Below are 14,394 nucleotides of genomic sequence, written 5' to 3' on the forward strand. Positions count from 1 at the left end.
GCCTTTAATCATAACTAAAAGAAAGAAAAAAAGAAAGAAAGAAACAGCAAAACACATTACAGGGCTCACACCTGTAAATAAAATGGACTGTCCCAGACCCTTCACAAATTCGTACCAAAGATACCAAAATAAATGAAGAAAAAAAAATTAATTAAAAATCAATGATGTAGTTTGGCAAAAAAAATGAATAGCTGTAGATATTGAGCATGAATTCCTCTACAAACTGCATTTTGGTTGGAAGATGAAAGCTTTTCTTATGGAATTTGAGGGGACTATATTTCATTGGGTACGTGTACGGAAAATAGGTGATTTTTTGAGTGACAAGAACCCCTAGTCTGGCTTTGCGGACCCTTGGACAGAATTTGAGCCGAAGAACCCACCCTGCAAATTTGATGGATGAAAGGTAATTATCTCACTTATCCAGATTAGTGAAGATGAAACACCTCATTTCTCCCAGCTATTTTACAGAATTTTTTGAAATTTGAATTTTAACACACGTCTCTATGGGGAATTATTTACCCGTGTGAGCCCTACAGTGTGTTTCATTTTTGTATATCTAGGTCAAGCGCCCCCAGCGAGTAACATCCTCTCCATCGAGACCCAAGAGAAGCCAAGTCATTCTCGTTATTACGTGTCACATAAGTCCTGAAGACCAGCCCTCCCCACACCTTCACACATACACCATCGGAGTCGACAACACCACACTCTCCTCGTCCAGCAGCCCCTCGACTCTCTTCAGACCACGCCCACACAACAGGTGTATCAATATCACGTGCTCGGGGACAAACGGGATTGGGTGGACCTTCACTAGTCTTGGGCACTGGTTCGACTTTCGGCTCGGAGAGATATACTGAACTTATTTTTATTCGACTCTCTACTGTGCAACGGCAAGCGGGGGGAAAAGAGTTATGTGGAATACTCTATCGTATAGATGATATTTACACTTTTGTATAACTTTGAAAGAGTTGCATTGGAATTCATGGGTGGCCCTAGTCGATTTGTTGTCCACTGGGGTACATAAAAAAATAAAAAAAAAATCACAAATACCACCGGTTAGTGAATATGTGCATGATGGTGCGTGATGAAGCTGTACACAGATATACGTGATAAAGCTGTACACAGATAATACGTGATGAAGCTGTACTTATATACGTGATAAAGTTTTACACATTATTTGTTACAAGGATTCCCATGATCCGAGCCGGGCCACCCTACTCACTCCACGGTATCCCAGGCTAGAGGGGACCTTTAATAATTATCATCATCCCTGTTTGCTAGATGATGATATCATTGTAAAAATGTAATGACATGTTTATATCATTGTACTTTTTCTTTATTTGTATAAGCTGTAAGTTAGTACCCAAACAATTTAACCGAAACAAATGTATTTTTTTTTCTTCGAAGATTTCACCTTCATTTTCTCACCCTTATCATATTGAATATAATTCATTGTTTCATCATAACAATACATGACTGAGATAAGTAACATGATGAAAAGATGTGTGTGGAATAATGATCTTTGGTCGTTTGCTTTCGAAAGTTCCTCCATTGTGTTCTGTAATAATACTACGGTCATAATTTTGATCTGGCCATCCAGGTTCTGGTCCTGGTGTTCTCCAAAGGTCGTCGACTACGTACGTCCTGGTCGTCACGGCATTCTTCATGTCGATGATGACCTATGCGATCGTGGTGATGAAAAGAAGAAAAATTATCTTCTGAAGAGGTATATCTCTCTTCTTCTTCCTTTTTTGCTATGTACACTGTACATCATCTTCTTTCTCGCATTTCTTTTCGTTTATACCGGCACTTTTCTTTTTTTTTCCTTTTATTTTTACTTCCTCTTATTTCCAAATTATGTTAACCTTTGACCTCCTCGTCTTCATCTTCTTCTGCTTCTTTCTTTTCGTTCTTATTCCTCGTTGGCATCTTTGTTTTCTCCTTCGACTCTTTTCAGTATTCAGTCTTGTTTAAATGTCCGTCATTGCCAATCATTAGTGCATCGAAGTAATTGCAAAAGAAAGCTAGAGGCGACATGGAATTTAAAATCTTTATTTGATACTGGCTCATAGTGGCTCGACGGGTGAATAAGAGAAATGCACGTCCACCTTGAACTACCTAACCAGTTTCTTTCATGGTGTAGAATAACAACACCATTGATCTCACTAAAATAACCATGAAGAAATAAGTCGTCTATTTCGATGCGACTTTCGTGCTGTTATCATTACAAATAAACATAAAAAGCTATAACCTCCTAAGGTTTTAACAGTGTATTTGAACACTGGAAGAGATAAAGATATTTCATATTTTCAAATGTATCTGTCTAATGTCCTAATATAGTCAAATTGTTTCTGTCCTTTCTTTGTTTACTTTTCCTATAGACGGAGAGCATAAACTGGTATCGTGGTCTCATATTTACGTTTGCATTTCTTTCAACAAACACAATCGCCCTACTGACGGATGTGACAACAGAGGAGTGTAGATAATAGAGTCTTAGATCCTTATTTCAATCGAAATTCACATTTATTTGAACATTTACTATAACTTTCATATTAGTCGGAACTCCACCTCAGCAAATTGCATGGAAAGGAAATGATATTTCCACATCAGCATGCGAGATTTAAAAGCAGAAAGGTTGTCAAGATAATGAACAGAAAAACAAAATATTTCTCACATTTTTTTTTTTTTTTTGTGAATACGTAAGTGATGTCAACTAGATGTGGACCGATATAGGTGAGAAAAAAAAATATGTACCGGTATGTGAGATCTTCCATGTATTTTGTTTTCTAACATTTTCTTATTTTTTTTTTTTCTTTTTCATGCAGGACCCGGTACTGAATTATTCATTTGAATAACGACAGTTGAAACCTTCACAATTTTTTCCTGATTTTAGACAGGACATTTCTTTGCTTCTATAATGAAAGCATTGGATCAAAGCATGATCAGATTAGACTTGAATGATGAAAGGATTGCATGATTATTATTCAGCCTTAATGCAGTAGTATAGAATTGTCATTGGAAACGTGTTTCACACAGTAAAGACATTTCTTGAAGATTGAAAATCACATCTTTTTATCTCTTGTCTCTTTTAATCATTTAAACTGCTTATTGTAAATTTTTGTTTTACTTTTCTATATTTTCTAAAAAATGAAGAGAGACTGGAATCGAAATCACAGTGACGAATTACACGCCAGTCTTGAACCGTTACAGTGCACAAGTAGGCATGGATACAATAATAGGTTCCTGTAAAGTTGACTTTATTAATAAATAAAAGAATAGAGCAGCTATGGTTTGAGGGAGTAATACGAAGAAGGGTGAGTGACGGACGTGACGATGTACGTGATGGTGTGCACATGTGTATGCTGGAAGTAGTGTAATTTTGTGTGTAATTTTGAATTAACGTCGAATACTAATTATTCATGGGTAATGCCAACTGCTGTATTTCTAAGGATGTGAGTTTATTGTGTAGTGTTCAGACTTTGTAGTTTGACGGCAAAGAATATTTTCTGAATTAATGAATTGAGAGAAAGTGTGGAGGAAGAGGTGAAAATAAAGAAGACTCCGTGTGTGGTTCAGAAGAATGAGTAGATCTTAATTCATGTAGGTACATGGAAGACTCAGCGTGTGTGATTGTCTTTGTGTGTTTTATTAATTTGTTTGTAATTTGTTTTGTGCTGCAATAACAACACTCTTTATAGATCTTGAGAATATAATTTGTCAATCGGTTGCGACAAAAAGTAATACACATGTTTGAACATACTTTTGTTCTTTCGTAACACTATAATTACATGTCATATAGGTTAAAACCTTTTTTTTTTTAAAGCATGGAATGAAGTTGCAAGCGTTGCCTATGCATAAATAATATGTAGAAAACACAAAATAAAGGAGGTAAAAGTAATTTTTCGAATATTCATCTAGTCGGTTTGATTCTTGTCAAAAGAAGGAAAAATATTGATGAGTCGGCCTTTTGAAATAACTCGATATATTCGCTTTAATTCAAAGGAGGAATGATTGACTTCTTACACGAAATTTGATCCAGTCGATTTTGGTTGGAATTGAAAATTCAAACTTTACGGAACTCTATATGTAATTAATCTCCTCTTACAGTGAAACAAATACAAACGAAATCATGCATGCGCGCATACACATGCTCGTATCAATTCTTCGGGAGCAAACTCAGCAAAAACTCCGTTGAAATACAAGCACATCTAGGAAAGTATAATTATTTAGTGATTATCAGATGAGTTTTGAATCTTTCCTCAGATACTCAAAACGTACTTTAGTAAATTGTAATTATTCTCATTCAGTATCTGTAATCCTAATAATCTATTATAAAAATAATCACTGGGCAGATAGCAATGCCTGTTGATTTCTCTTCCAATAAGAAGTCAGAACAGTAAAATCAGATAAATTTAGGATCATACCAACATGACTCAAATATTACCCACAATAAATCGCCTTTTGAGAGGTGCACTGTAACACATGATATCTCGGTGGGAGGTATATTTCCCCCAAGTCCCGTAGCGCTCAGCGCGTATATAAGTAAGATTTCATTTCATTTCATTGCATTGCATTTCATTTCATATATTTCATTTAATAAAACATGCATACATAAAGATGTGACAATAGTATAACAAGTATGATGTAAATGTGACAAAACAAGCAAACAACCAAACAAACGCCCAAAGTTATCAAATGAAGGGGTTTAATGAGAAGGCAATGGGCCTGATAAAAAATAAACCCCTGGGAAGTACATTAAAGCCAGTAAAATCCTGGAATCTTATTACTTCACGAGACGTCACTCTAGCCACATTAGTCACGTGATTGCATTGTGACCAGACATTTTGACCAACCAACCAACCAACCAACCAACCAACCAGTATTTATGCAGAGCATTTAATATAAGGTGAAAACAGTATATGAAACACTAATTTTATTGTCCTTTGCCCAAATGTTAAATTCTATTTAACCTTTTGTTTACAGTCTATTAGTCACACAAGATTTTATCTATCCTATAAGCATAAGAACGAAACGAGAAGATGATAACTGAGGAAACTGTTTTATGTTAAAATTGTGTCCTTTTCTAAAACGCAGTCACTGTAAAAAGTTGTTGCAACAATTTCATCAAACAAGTAGATAATTTTATTTAGGTTAAAGAACTTCATACTCCTTAACTAGGCGCCATGGATTTCCAGTGAGCGTTGTTATGTTAGCTTCAGTAGCTTATATTCCAAGTCTTCAATAGTTTCATTTAAATGGCAATGTTATTTCATTCACACGCTCAAGTCACTCATACCCACTTGAAATGTTCATAACTTCTGATACGCTTGCTTTTATATAACATCGTGCTGATTTATTTTGACAAAACATATATCCCTTCGCCTGCAGATATATTTTTAATACTACACAAGGTATAATCATGTTGTAAACAACGTTGATATGTATCTGTGCTTATTTCTTCACATTATTGATTGCGTGACTTTGAAATTCAGCGTGATCATTACTAAAATATTGCAACATTAGTATCAATTCCTCTTTTTTCTGTCACTCTTCTTCATCTTATCAAAGGCAGATACCAACACACAGACTGAGAAGATACTCTGTCTTTCCCCTTTCAAGGCTGTTTTCTCCTTTTGTGGTCTATCTATCTATCAATCTATCTGTCTATCAATATATCTGTCCATCTATACCTATCTATCTATCTGTCTATCTTTCATATCTGTCTATCTATCCATTCACCTATCTATCTGTCTATCAATCTATCAATCTATCTATTCACCTATCTATCTATCTATCTATCAATCTATCTATCTATCTATTTGTCTATCCATCAATCTATCTATCTATCTATCAATCTACCAATCTCTCTATCTATTTACCTATCTATCTGTCTATCTATATTTGTCTATCTCTCTTTCTATCTATCTATCTATCTATCTGTATATCAATCTATCTGCCTATCTATCTATCTATTCACCTATCTATCCATCTCTTTCATTCTGTAATCTTTCTTGAGCTAAGTATGTGTCTTTCCACAAAAATGTGTCACTGCAAAGTAGCTGGCTGAGCTCTTCGTTAGATTGCTGGTAAAAGTCTTTAAGGAGAGTTACCGTCTGTGGTAACATGTCCCCAACTTCTCCGAGCTTTGCCTTGTTGGAGTTTTGGGGCGTGGCTTCACAGATCTGAGCTGTTTGCTCCGGACTTAGATTCCCTGCAAGGGAAAACATAACAAACATGGTAAAACATTGAAAGGAAAAAACGGGTAAATTTTGCTTTTCCGAAGGTTCGTTATGCCGAAAGTTCGGTAGTCCGAAAATGAAGTAAGGCTTATTAGTCTAGATATCATTTCATTTCGAAGTATCGAACCGTCGGGTGGGAAGGGGGGGGGGGGACAAACAAGAATTAATGGACTTTATTTCATTTTCGGGTAAAAGAACCTTCCTATAGTAGCGAATATTCTTTCACTCTTTTGAATAACGAATTAATATTCGGAGTGATACCACAAAATAATGTAAGAATCCTATTTCATTTTCTGCCGATCGAGCATCTAGATAATAATTATAAAAAATTCATGTGTTTTGGAATAACGAACATAAGAAATAACAAGCATCACCCAAAATGAAAATCGAATTCTGAGAAGAATAGGTATTTTTGTGTCTCGTAAAGATGGAGCAAATACACAGAGCAGATACTTTTAAGCTATGTCTGTGCTACACAATCTTGCAGTATGTAAAAGGAGATCGCAGGACAAAAAAAAAATCCCGATAAATAAACATGTTATTATTAATTCTTTTTAATACAATGGAACATTAATTTGACCCGTCCCTCTTCAAGACAGTATAAGAACGACTTTTCGGAAGTGCTGAATCTATACTCTTTGCTCACGTTTAATGCTTGTCCTGTGAAATCAATCAAATCGGTAGAAAACATTATTTTGATCAATATGGATCAATAATGACGAGAAAGACACAGAAATACGTGTTATAACATTAACAAAACTAAAACTTCACAACCACATGTAAATCCAAATTTACCTAGTGTAAGAAAGGAGAAGATATCGGTCAATATCCCTGTACAGTTGACCTGCCAATCCTCCATCCTAACAATCTTCAGCTGCTCTATCGGGAAGGCTCGCAACCAGTCCCTGGTGAAGACGGCGTAGAGGCCGATCAGGATTCGCTGCAAAGATAGATCACACAACTAATCATCTCTGTCATTATCACTTGAAGATGTTTAGCAGCAGAAACCGACATATCCATTTATCAACTTGAGATATCTGAGAATGAACCTGGTAATAAACAGAGGAAATGATAAGAATGAATGTGAGAATTTTATTGGTATAAATCTTTCTTTGAATATTTCTTGTTATGAAGCGTGTGCAATATCCTCGAGAAGAATAAAGTCTACCCTGTTAAACTTCAAGGCTTACTTAATAAAAACATGAAAATGGCGTTTAACTCTTTGCATTCAAACTGTTCACCTAGTACCAAAAAGCAATAGATGTTATTGTAGGTGGGTTACCATGGGAACTGTTCGCTCATCATCTTCTTTCTCCGTAGCATCCCGTCTCAGATCTCTCCTCGATCTTTTGTTTTTCCTTTCTTTTTTAACCACACTTACTCAGTTCTGTTTTTCTCCATGATATATATAATCATTGTTTTTTGGTGGATTGCAAGGTAAACATTTCCAGGAGCGGATCCAGACATTCTTTTATCAAAAATAAATAAGTAAATAGATAGATAGATAGATAGATAAATAAACAAATAAATAAATAAACAAATGAAGGGGGCACTCGGTGCACCCCCCCCCCCCCCCCATCCACCACTGCATTTAGCCAATCGGCATCGACCCTTTGCTGTTTTGTAAAACATTTCCAACCTTTACTGGAGAATACACAAGATGAACATCTCAATAATAAGTGTAAGATTGTCACGTGACTTACTGCAAAGTAGCCATGATGAACCTGGTCCGGGCTGTAGGCGCATGCGCGGTAACTAAGTTTCTCTCTGCATGAGTTGAACTTACTTATTGCCATGGTAACCTCTTGATGAAAATGCTCTGGACTCTTTATGGAGGAATCTTCAAAGTAGAGATAGCCTGAGTAAAGTCTGAAGAAATGAAGAATTAATTGATTGTAAATTCCTAGCCAATCGTAGAATAGGAATACTTCTGAAATATTCCACCGTGACATTTTGTTTTAACTCTGGTTATATTGAAGTCCTCGGGTCCGTCGGTTTTCTTCCGTTTAATGGCCCAAAAGTAAAGCATATACTAGAGTAGATGATAACTTTGGAACCAGAATTTTTACTTCGTTGTAACGGGAGTGCACTGTATCAGACGCATATCTCACAATGAAAAGGATTAGCCATCACAGTGTTATAAGAATATAACTGCAGTTACCTGTTGATCACTTCGAGTGAAAACTGATACAATATTTTAATTGGTTATAATGTCAAACAATGCGTTGACTGCAGACATACCCTCCTTACATTCCAAAATTTGGGGAAACGAGAATAGTTTGTACATTTGTAGGCAACATAGGAACTATTTATATAGGTGTGCAATACGATTAATTGATTGTATCAAATTCTTTGGAGTTTTGTGGTCGATTCAACACGACAAATTACAGAAACATTTTACATTCAAAGACTCTACGATTTTCATATCTTATTAACTTTTGTTAGTTGGCGAACAATTCGAGCTTGGAAAAAATGATTTGATTGTAAATATTATTTCTCTAATTCTGTATAAGAGAAAGCATCATCGAAATGGAAAGAATCTGCACCAAATCGCATTCATCAGATTTTCGAGTTTTTCCTCAATGTGTTCGGGCTGCTGGCAGTGGCGGATCCAGACGGGGCGCACCGGGCGCGCGCTACCTCTTTATTTTATTTTATTTTTTAACAAAAGAAATAAAAGGAGAAATATTTTGTTTTTATTTTGTAAAGGCGCCTCCTCTTTACGGAATTCCTGGATCCGCCCCTGGCTGATATCTATGCCTGTATGACGATTGTAAATTATTTTTCCCGTAACTACGACCTAACCTTAATTGACAGCATAATGACACTTATAGAAAGTGAACAATAATCGCTTTTGAAATACTGTTTAATAGATCAAAGAAAACAATGATAAAACGACAGTTTGAAGAATAATCATAGCAAAAGACAGGAATAATCAAACTAAAAATTATATACAAACAGACAGACAACAAGAAACAGAGGGACAGATTATAAAACAGCATTATGTCCGTATCATTTCCTGTGGATGAAGCAAAAAATCAAAAAGATGAATAGAGAAGCGACGTTTTGAGGAGAAGAGGGAGGAGAAATAATTAGTCTCTTTACCTTGAAACAGGTTCACGAAGAATTACCAATAGCTTTGCATCGGGCTGTATAGCTCTCATGACGTCAGCAGTGACGTATTGCGGTCCTTGATAGCGATTTCTGAACCAAGTCTTCCAGTTTTGATTGTCCCAAAAAGTGCTTGGTGACCCGTCTCCTTAGTGAAGGCAAAGAAAAGAACACGGTGAAGGCTTCAGAATAAGATTGATTGACGACAAGTGCCTTACATGATTGTCAAAATGCACAGTAAGATTTTAATGGATTGTATTCTCATATTGATTTTTACAAGCGAACTGCACACTGCACACTGCACGAATCACAATCCTCGCTGGAGTATTCTACTTCTACAGTATATCGTCCAAACTATACAACACAGGTACTTTGGCGTCTGTTGGTATGTCGACCAAACGATCATTATCAAGAAACGCAGCTTGTCGTAATACATGTATCTACCCCCTCCCCTCCACCCCACACCCAATATCTGAGACAATGAAATATTATTGTATGTTGTGTATAATACGGGTGATATAAAACTTAGAAAGGAAATTCGAATTTTACAATGATTTCTTCTCCTTTATAATGTTAAGGGTTCAGACAGTCATGCCATGAATATCATCTAACCCAGCATCAAAAATATCAGTTTATCTTAAATCTATGAGCTTTTCAAGTGCAAATAAAGTTTGACCCCCATGACACTGCATCTAATCTGGCATTGTGTGTGTTATGGGATCATTGTGTATTTTGACAGTGATGCGGGTCGTTGCTTGCTCTGGCTTTCACACCATACAGTGACATGTTAGATAATGTCATCGTTTAAAATATATATATATATATATATATATATATATATATATATGTATATATATATATATACATATATATATGTATATATATATATATATATATATATATATATATATATATGTGAGACGGAAGGATGCAGTACCCACCACGTACGAGGCCAAGCCCGCTTCACATTATATATATATATATATAACACATCGATGTTTTCGTTTATAGACAGCCGGTTTTAAGATGAATCTTACACTTTATTCTTGGTATTTGTTGAAAATAAAGAGCACATTCTTAGACGATTTCAGAGCCAGTTGTCTTAATTTCCAGAGTGGTCTTTTTAAAATAAATCGTTTAACTTGCACACCGACCCCAGCAAACTCGAGACAATTCAACGTTCTTGGAAACAATCTGATATTTTCCTCCTTGTAATACTTACCGTATACAAGCCTTGTCTTCGTGGAGGGATCGTGGGTAAAACGTTGAACGAGTTGCGATGACAGACTCGCGTAGCTTCCCAGAGATAAATCTATAGTCGATGAAGAAAAAAAAAATCAAATTTTAGGTTTCATATAGGATATCAATCGCAATAGGAATACCACGTATAGTTATTTTTAGGTATAGTTACATAGGTCTACTTTAAAAATTATTGACCAAGTCGAAAAAAAAAATATTTACGATATATATAATAAATATTTTACGATACTGCATTAAATATGCCCCTGTGTGTTACCCTGAGATTGTGTTTAAAATAAGATCATTGTCGTATCTAGGAGATTGATATGGCAATGATTTAAATACTTTTGTGTTAGTCGAAAGTTATTCTGGTCCATTTAAATTGGATTTAAAGGCGAGGTTGACTGTAAACTGTGAACAGTGATGAGTTACAGTATGACAACCACTGCACCTGTCTCGATCAACTCACGCTTTCTTCCCATCGTCCACCACTGCATGATCTCCTTCCGGGTATAAACTACATCCGGGTGCTTTGTGATTTTTTCCCATAAGTCCGTTGTACCACTTTTTGGTGTTCCAAGGAGATAGAAGTATGGTAGACAGCGAAGGTTTCTCTTTTTCACATACCAGCATGAACTTTTGAAGCCTGGCAGGTAGCGTCTTGGCACACTTTGGAATACCTGCCGTTCAGAAAGCGAACAGAGCTATAGGATTGGTTGATGTGAATCGGAGAGATTTACGTGACGACTGCGTCTCAGTGGACTGAAATCAGTGGAAACAAATGGTGTTCCAATCCTATAGTGTTTTATCGAAATCAAAGAGGTATCAGGGAAATGTCGACAATTTAATTGAGTCTTTCAACCTTGTATTAACCCCTTCACGGACAATAAGCTATAGACATGTGATACATCACCTTGGTTGGATAATGACATCCATTTGGTTTATTAACCCTTTACATGCTTTGAGCACCGATTGACATAAAAAACCCAGTAACATTACACTGTCCAAAGTCCCTGGCACAGAAAGGGCTAATACGTACAGAATGCGACCATGATTGAGATTCCTTTGAAGAGTATGGGACCTACATGTATAGAAGAACGAAAAGTATTCCGAATAATGTCAAATGAAGATACTACATTTCTATATTTTGTTAAGGTGTATACAGCAATATAATACATACATATTTAGACATAGTGTAGAGGTTTCTTGGCAAGAATGCTTTGTTGAATTCTCCTCCAATCCGATATTGTGATCCAATCATCATGTCCGTCATCTGGGGGTTGTCTCCTTTCAAAGACAAGTTAGTTCTTTCTATCGAGTTGTTTCTCCTCCTAGGATTCGCCTCGCCTTCTATAAGTCCTTTCAGGATCTGATGGCTGGTATTTCTGGGTCCGTGGTAGGTAAGCCTATCGGGCTCGTGTTGGTATTCTGAAAGACCTGGTGCGAAACCAATTGAGACTAAACAATGAATATCCATCTTTACCAAGTTGATTGTTATCCAGGAAGCCTACTCGATTTCTACTGCATATTTGATATGCTCATTTCTACGAATATAGGAACGTTCAATATTACTTTTTTTTTTTTTTAATCAAAAGGGGAGAAGATGCTTTCCGCTTAAAATTTCTTGTAAGTTTTCTTTAACGTCATACTATTTAAAAGGATAACATAAAGTTTGGGTTAAAATGCAGCTTCAGGTTCCCAACTTTTGTTAGGTGATGAGAAACCTCTTATAAAATACGCACATGACTGTATAAAGAAGCATGCAATTCTAAGAGGAATTCAAAGTTGTTGTTTTTTGTAAACATTGGTTTTGAAATGGCTGATATATATATATATATATATATATACATATATATATATATATATATAAAACAAAGTGATAATAATAAAAGCTGGGACCACCTTTAGCTGGGTTTGTTCTGTTTTACTTTGTGTTTGGATATTTCAGCCATGTCTAAATTGATTTTCAAATAAACTTTGAATTCCTCGTAGAATCTTTTAGAACACAAAAGTTAAAAGCTGAATCCCCATCGCAACCGAAAGTATATACTATCCCTTTAATGTATTTCATTATAACATGGATGTTATAAAATTTGACTTTGTAAAGACAGAGAGAGAACGCCCGCATGATTCGTGGCATAGATAATATACAAAGAATGAATGGTCACGAGTGCAATGGTACGAGATTTCGCACGAGGTGAAAGATAGAGGCGCTCTATTCAACGAGGCGAAGCCGAGTTGAATAGTGCGCCTCATCTTTCACCGAGTGCGAAATCTCGTTCCATTGCACGAGTAAAGACCATACACTATTTGATTTAACGTCCAAGTAGATCTTTTTGGTCTAAGTAGGCCTAGAAGTCTATATATGTATGGAAAATATAGCCATACTTACATGTGGATCCACTGCGATTCTCTTTCTGGCTTGTGCAATCAGTCAGATACAGGTCACAGCTATACTAGCGCTCATACACGTACACTTTAGCACTACGTAGGCCTACGTAAAAACGCGTACCGCACACGTACCTGCGCTAGCTGCATGCGATCCTCAACACACAATATACGCAGTACCGTACAATTTCTCGAACCGTGGAATAGAACGAAAAAATCGAAGCAAGTTGCACGCAAAAATAGAACCAAAATTGCACGGCGCGTTGAATGGAGTACTTATTTAATATCACGTCACCAACAATCCTCCAATCAAATTACAAGGATCTACTTGGACGTTGTATAAAGAATCACAGATTAGTACAGCTTTCATAATACTATAGACTTTACAATACGATAATATACCGAGATTAAATTGAGTCATAACCTTTCACAATCAGCACCATGTCGCGGGTTTTAACCAGTTATCATCAAGTTTGTGATAACAATGTCCGTTATGAGTTACTAGTATGCAAGGCAATGCGAGTGACGTCATAATGTCCTCACCTTTCCTGTAGACTTTCCGAAGGGAAGGTATCAGGACCAGGCAGAAGGCTACTACACCGACCCCGACACAGGTGGCGGGCTTCACTCTCTTAGGCATGGGGTCTGAGGATGTCAGACTACCTCTAGAAATAGAAACATACGTATTGAGGATCCCCTTGCATATAGTGAACTACGGACGTACGGTAACTTTGTATAATGGAAACCAACATAAGCAAGGCTGTTTAGCCAATCAAAGCTATGTATGGATATCACTGACATTGTTACATCATTGAGTTAAGATTCATTGTAAAGGTATCAGTTTTTCTATGCAACAGGACCCAGCAGGCTGTGATGGTTCGGTCCGGAAGAGAAGTGAGATTGATTAGAAATCGCCTTGCATGGAGACTAGTTGGGGTACAGTATGTTAGGTTGTGTGAAAGAAGAACATGGAATAAAATTAAATTTAACGGAGCTGAATTGAATTGAATTGAAATGAATTGAATTGAATTGAATTGAATTGAACTGAACTGAACTGAATTGAATTGAATTGTATCGTACCGATAGTAGTTTTCGGTGTTCGAGGACCTGACATGCAATGTATAGGTCTTACTTGCAAGAACATCACCTCGTTTAATGCCTTATTCCATAATCTTCATAATAATTTAACCCACACCACCTAAAACCACCCATCCAGAATTGGATAGAGGTTGAAATCAACACTATACCATGAGATGATAATAAAATTTCACCTCTTTGTATGGCCTACCTGCTTGCATAAATGAAAGGTAATACATTCGAGAAAACAACAGGCTGCAAAAATGCATCTCAATCGTGAAATACATAATTATTGTTTTCATCATCAAGTTGATCCAATATCATAAGCCCTGATTGTTTGACC

The 14,394-nt window shown here is 36.3% G+C and overlaps 1 protein-coding gene across 1 annotated transcript; it reads right to left on the minus strand.

The window, feature by feature from the left end:
* Window positions 1–5,978: 5,978 nt before the first annotated feature.
* On the minus strand, window positions 5,979–13,614 carry LOC140246947 (carbohydrate sulfotransferase 15-like). Its single transcript, XM_072326263.1, has 6 exons — window positions 13,518–13,614; window positions 10,570–10,659; window positions 9,342–9,495; window positions 7,931–8,105; window positions 7,032–7,176; window positions 5,979–6,208 (listed from the first exon to the last, which is right to left on the minus strand). The coding sequence occupies exons 1-6, from the start codon at window positions 13,612–13,614 to the stop codon at window positions 5,979–5,981; spliced, it is 891 nt and encodes a 296-aa protein (XP_072182364.1).
* Between the last annotated feature and the right edge of the window lie 780 nt (window positions 13,615–14,394).

The sequence above is a fragment of the Diadema setosum genome, chromosome 3 (genome assembly GCF_964275005.1).
Source record: "Diadema setosum chromosome 3, eeDiaSeto1, whole genome shotgun sequence".
NCBI lineage: Eukaryota > Metazoa > Echinodermata > Echinoidea > Diadematoida > Diadematidae > Diadema > Diadema setosum.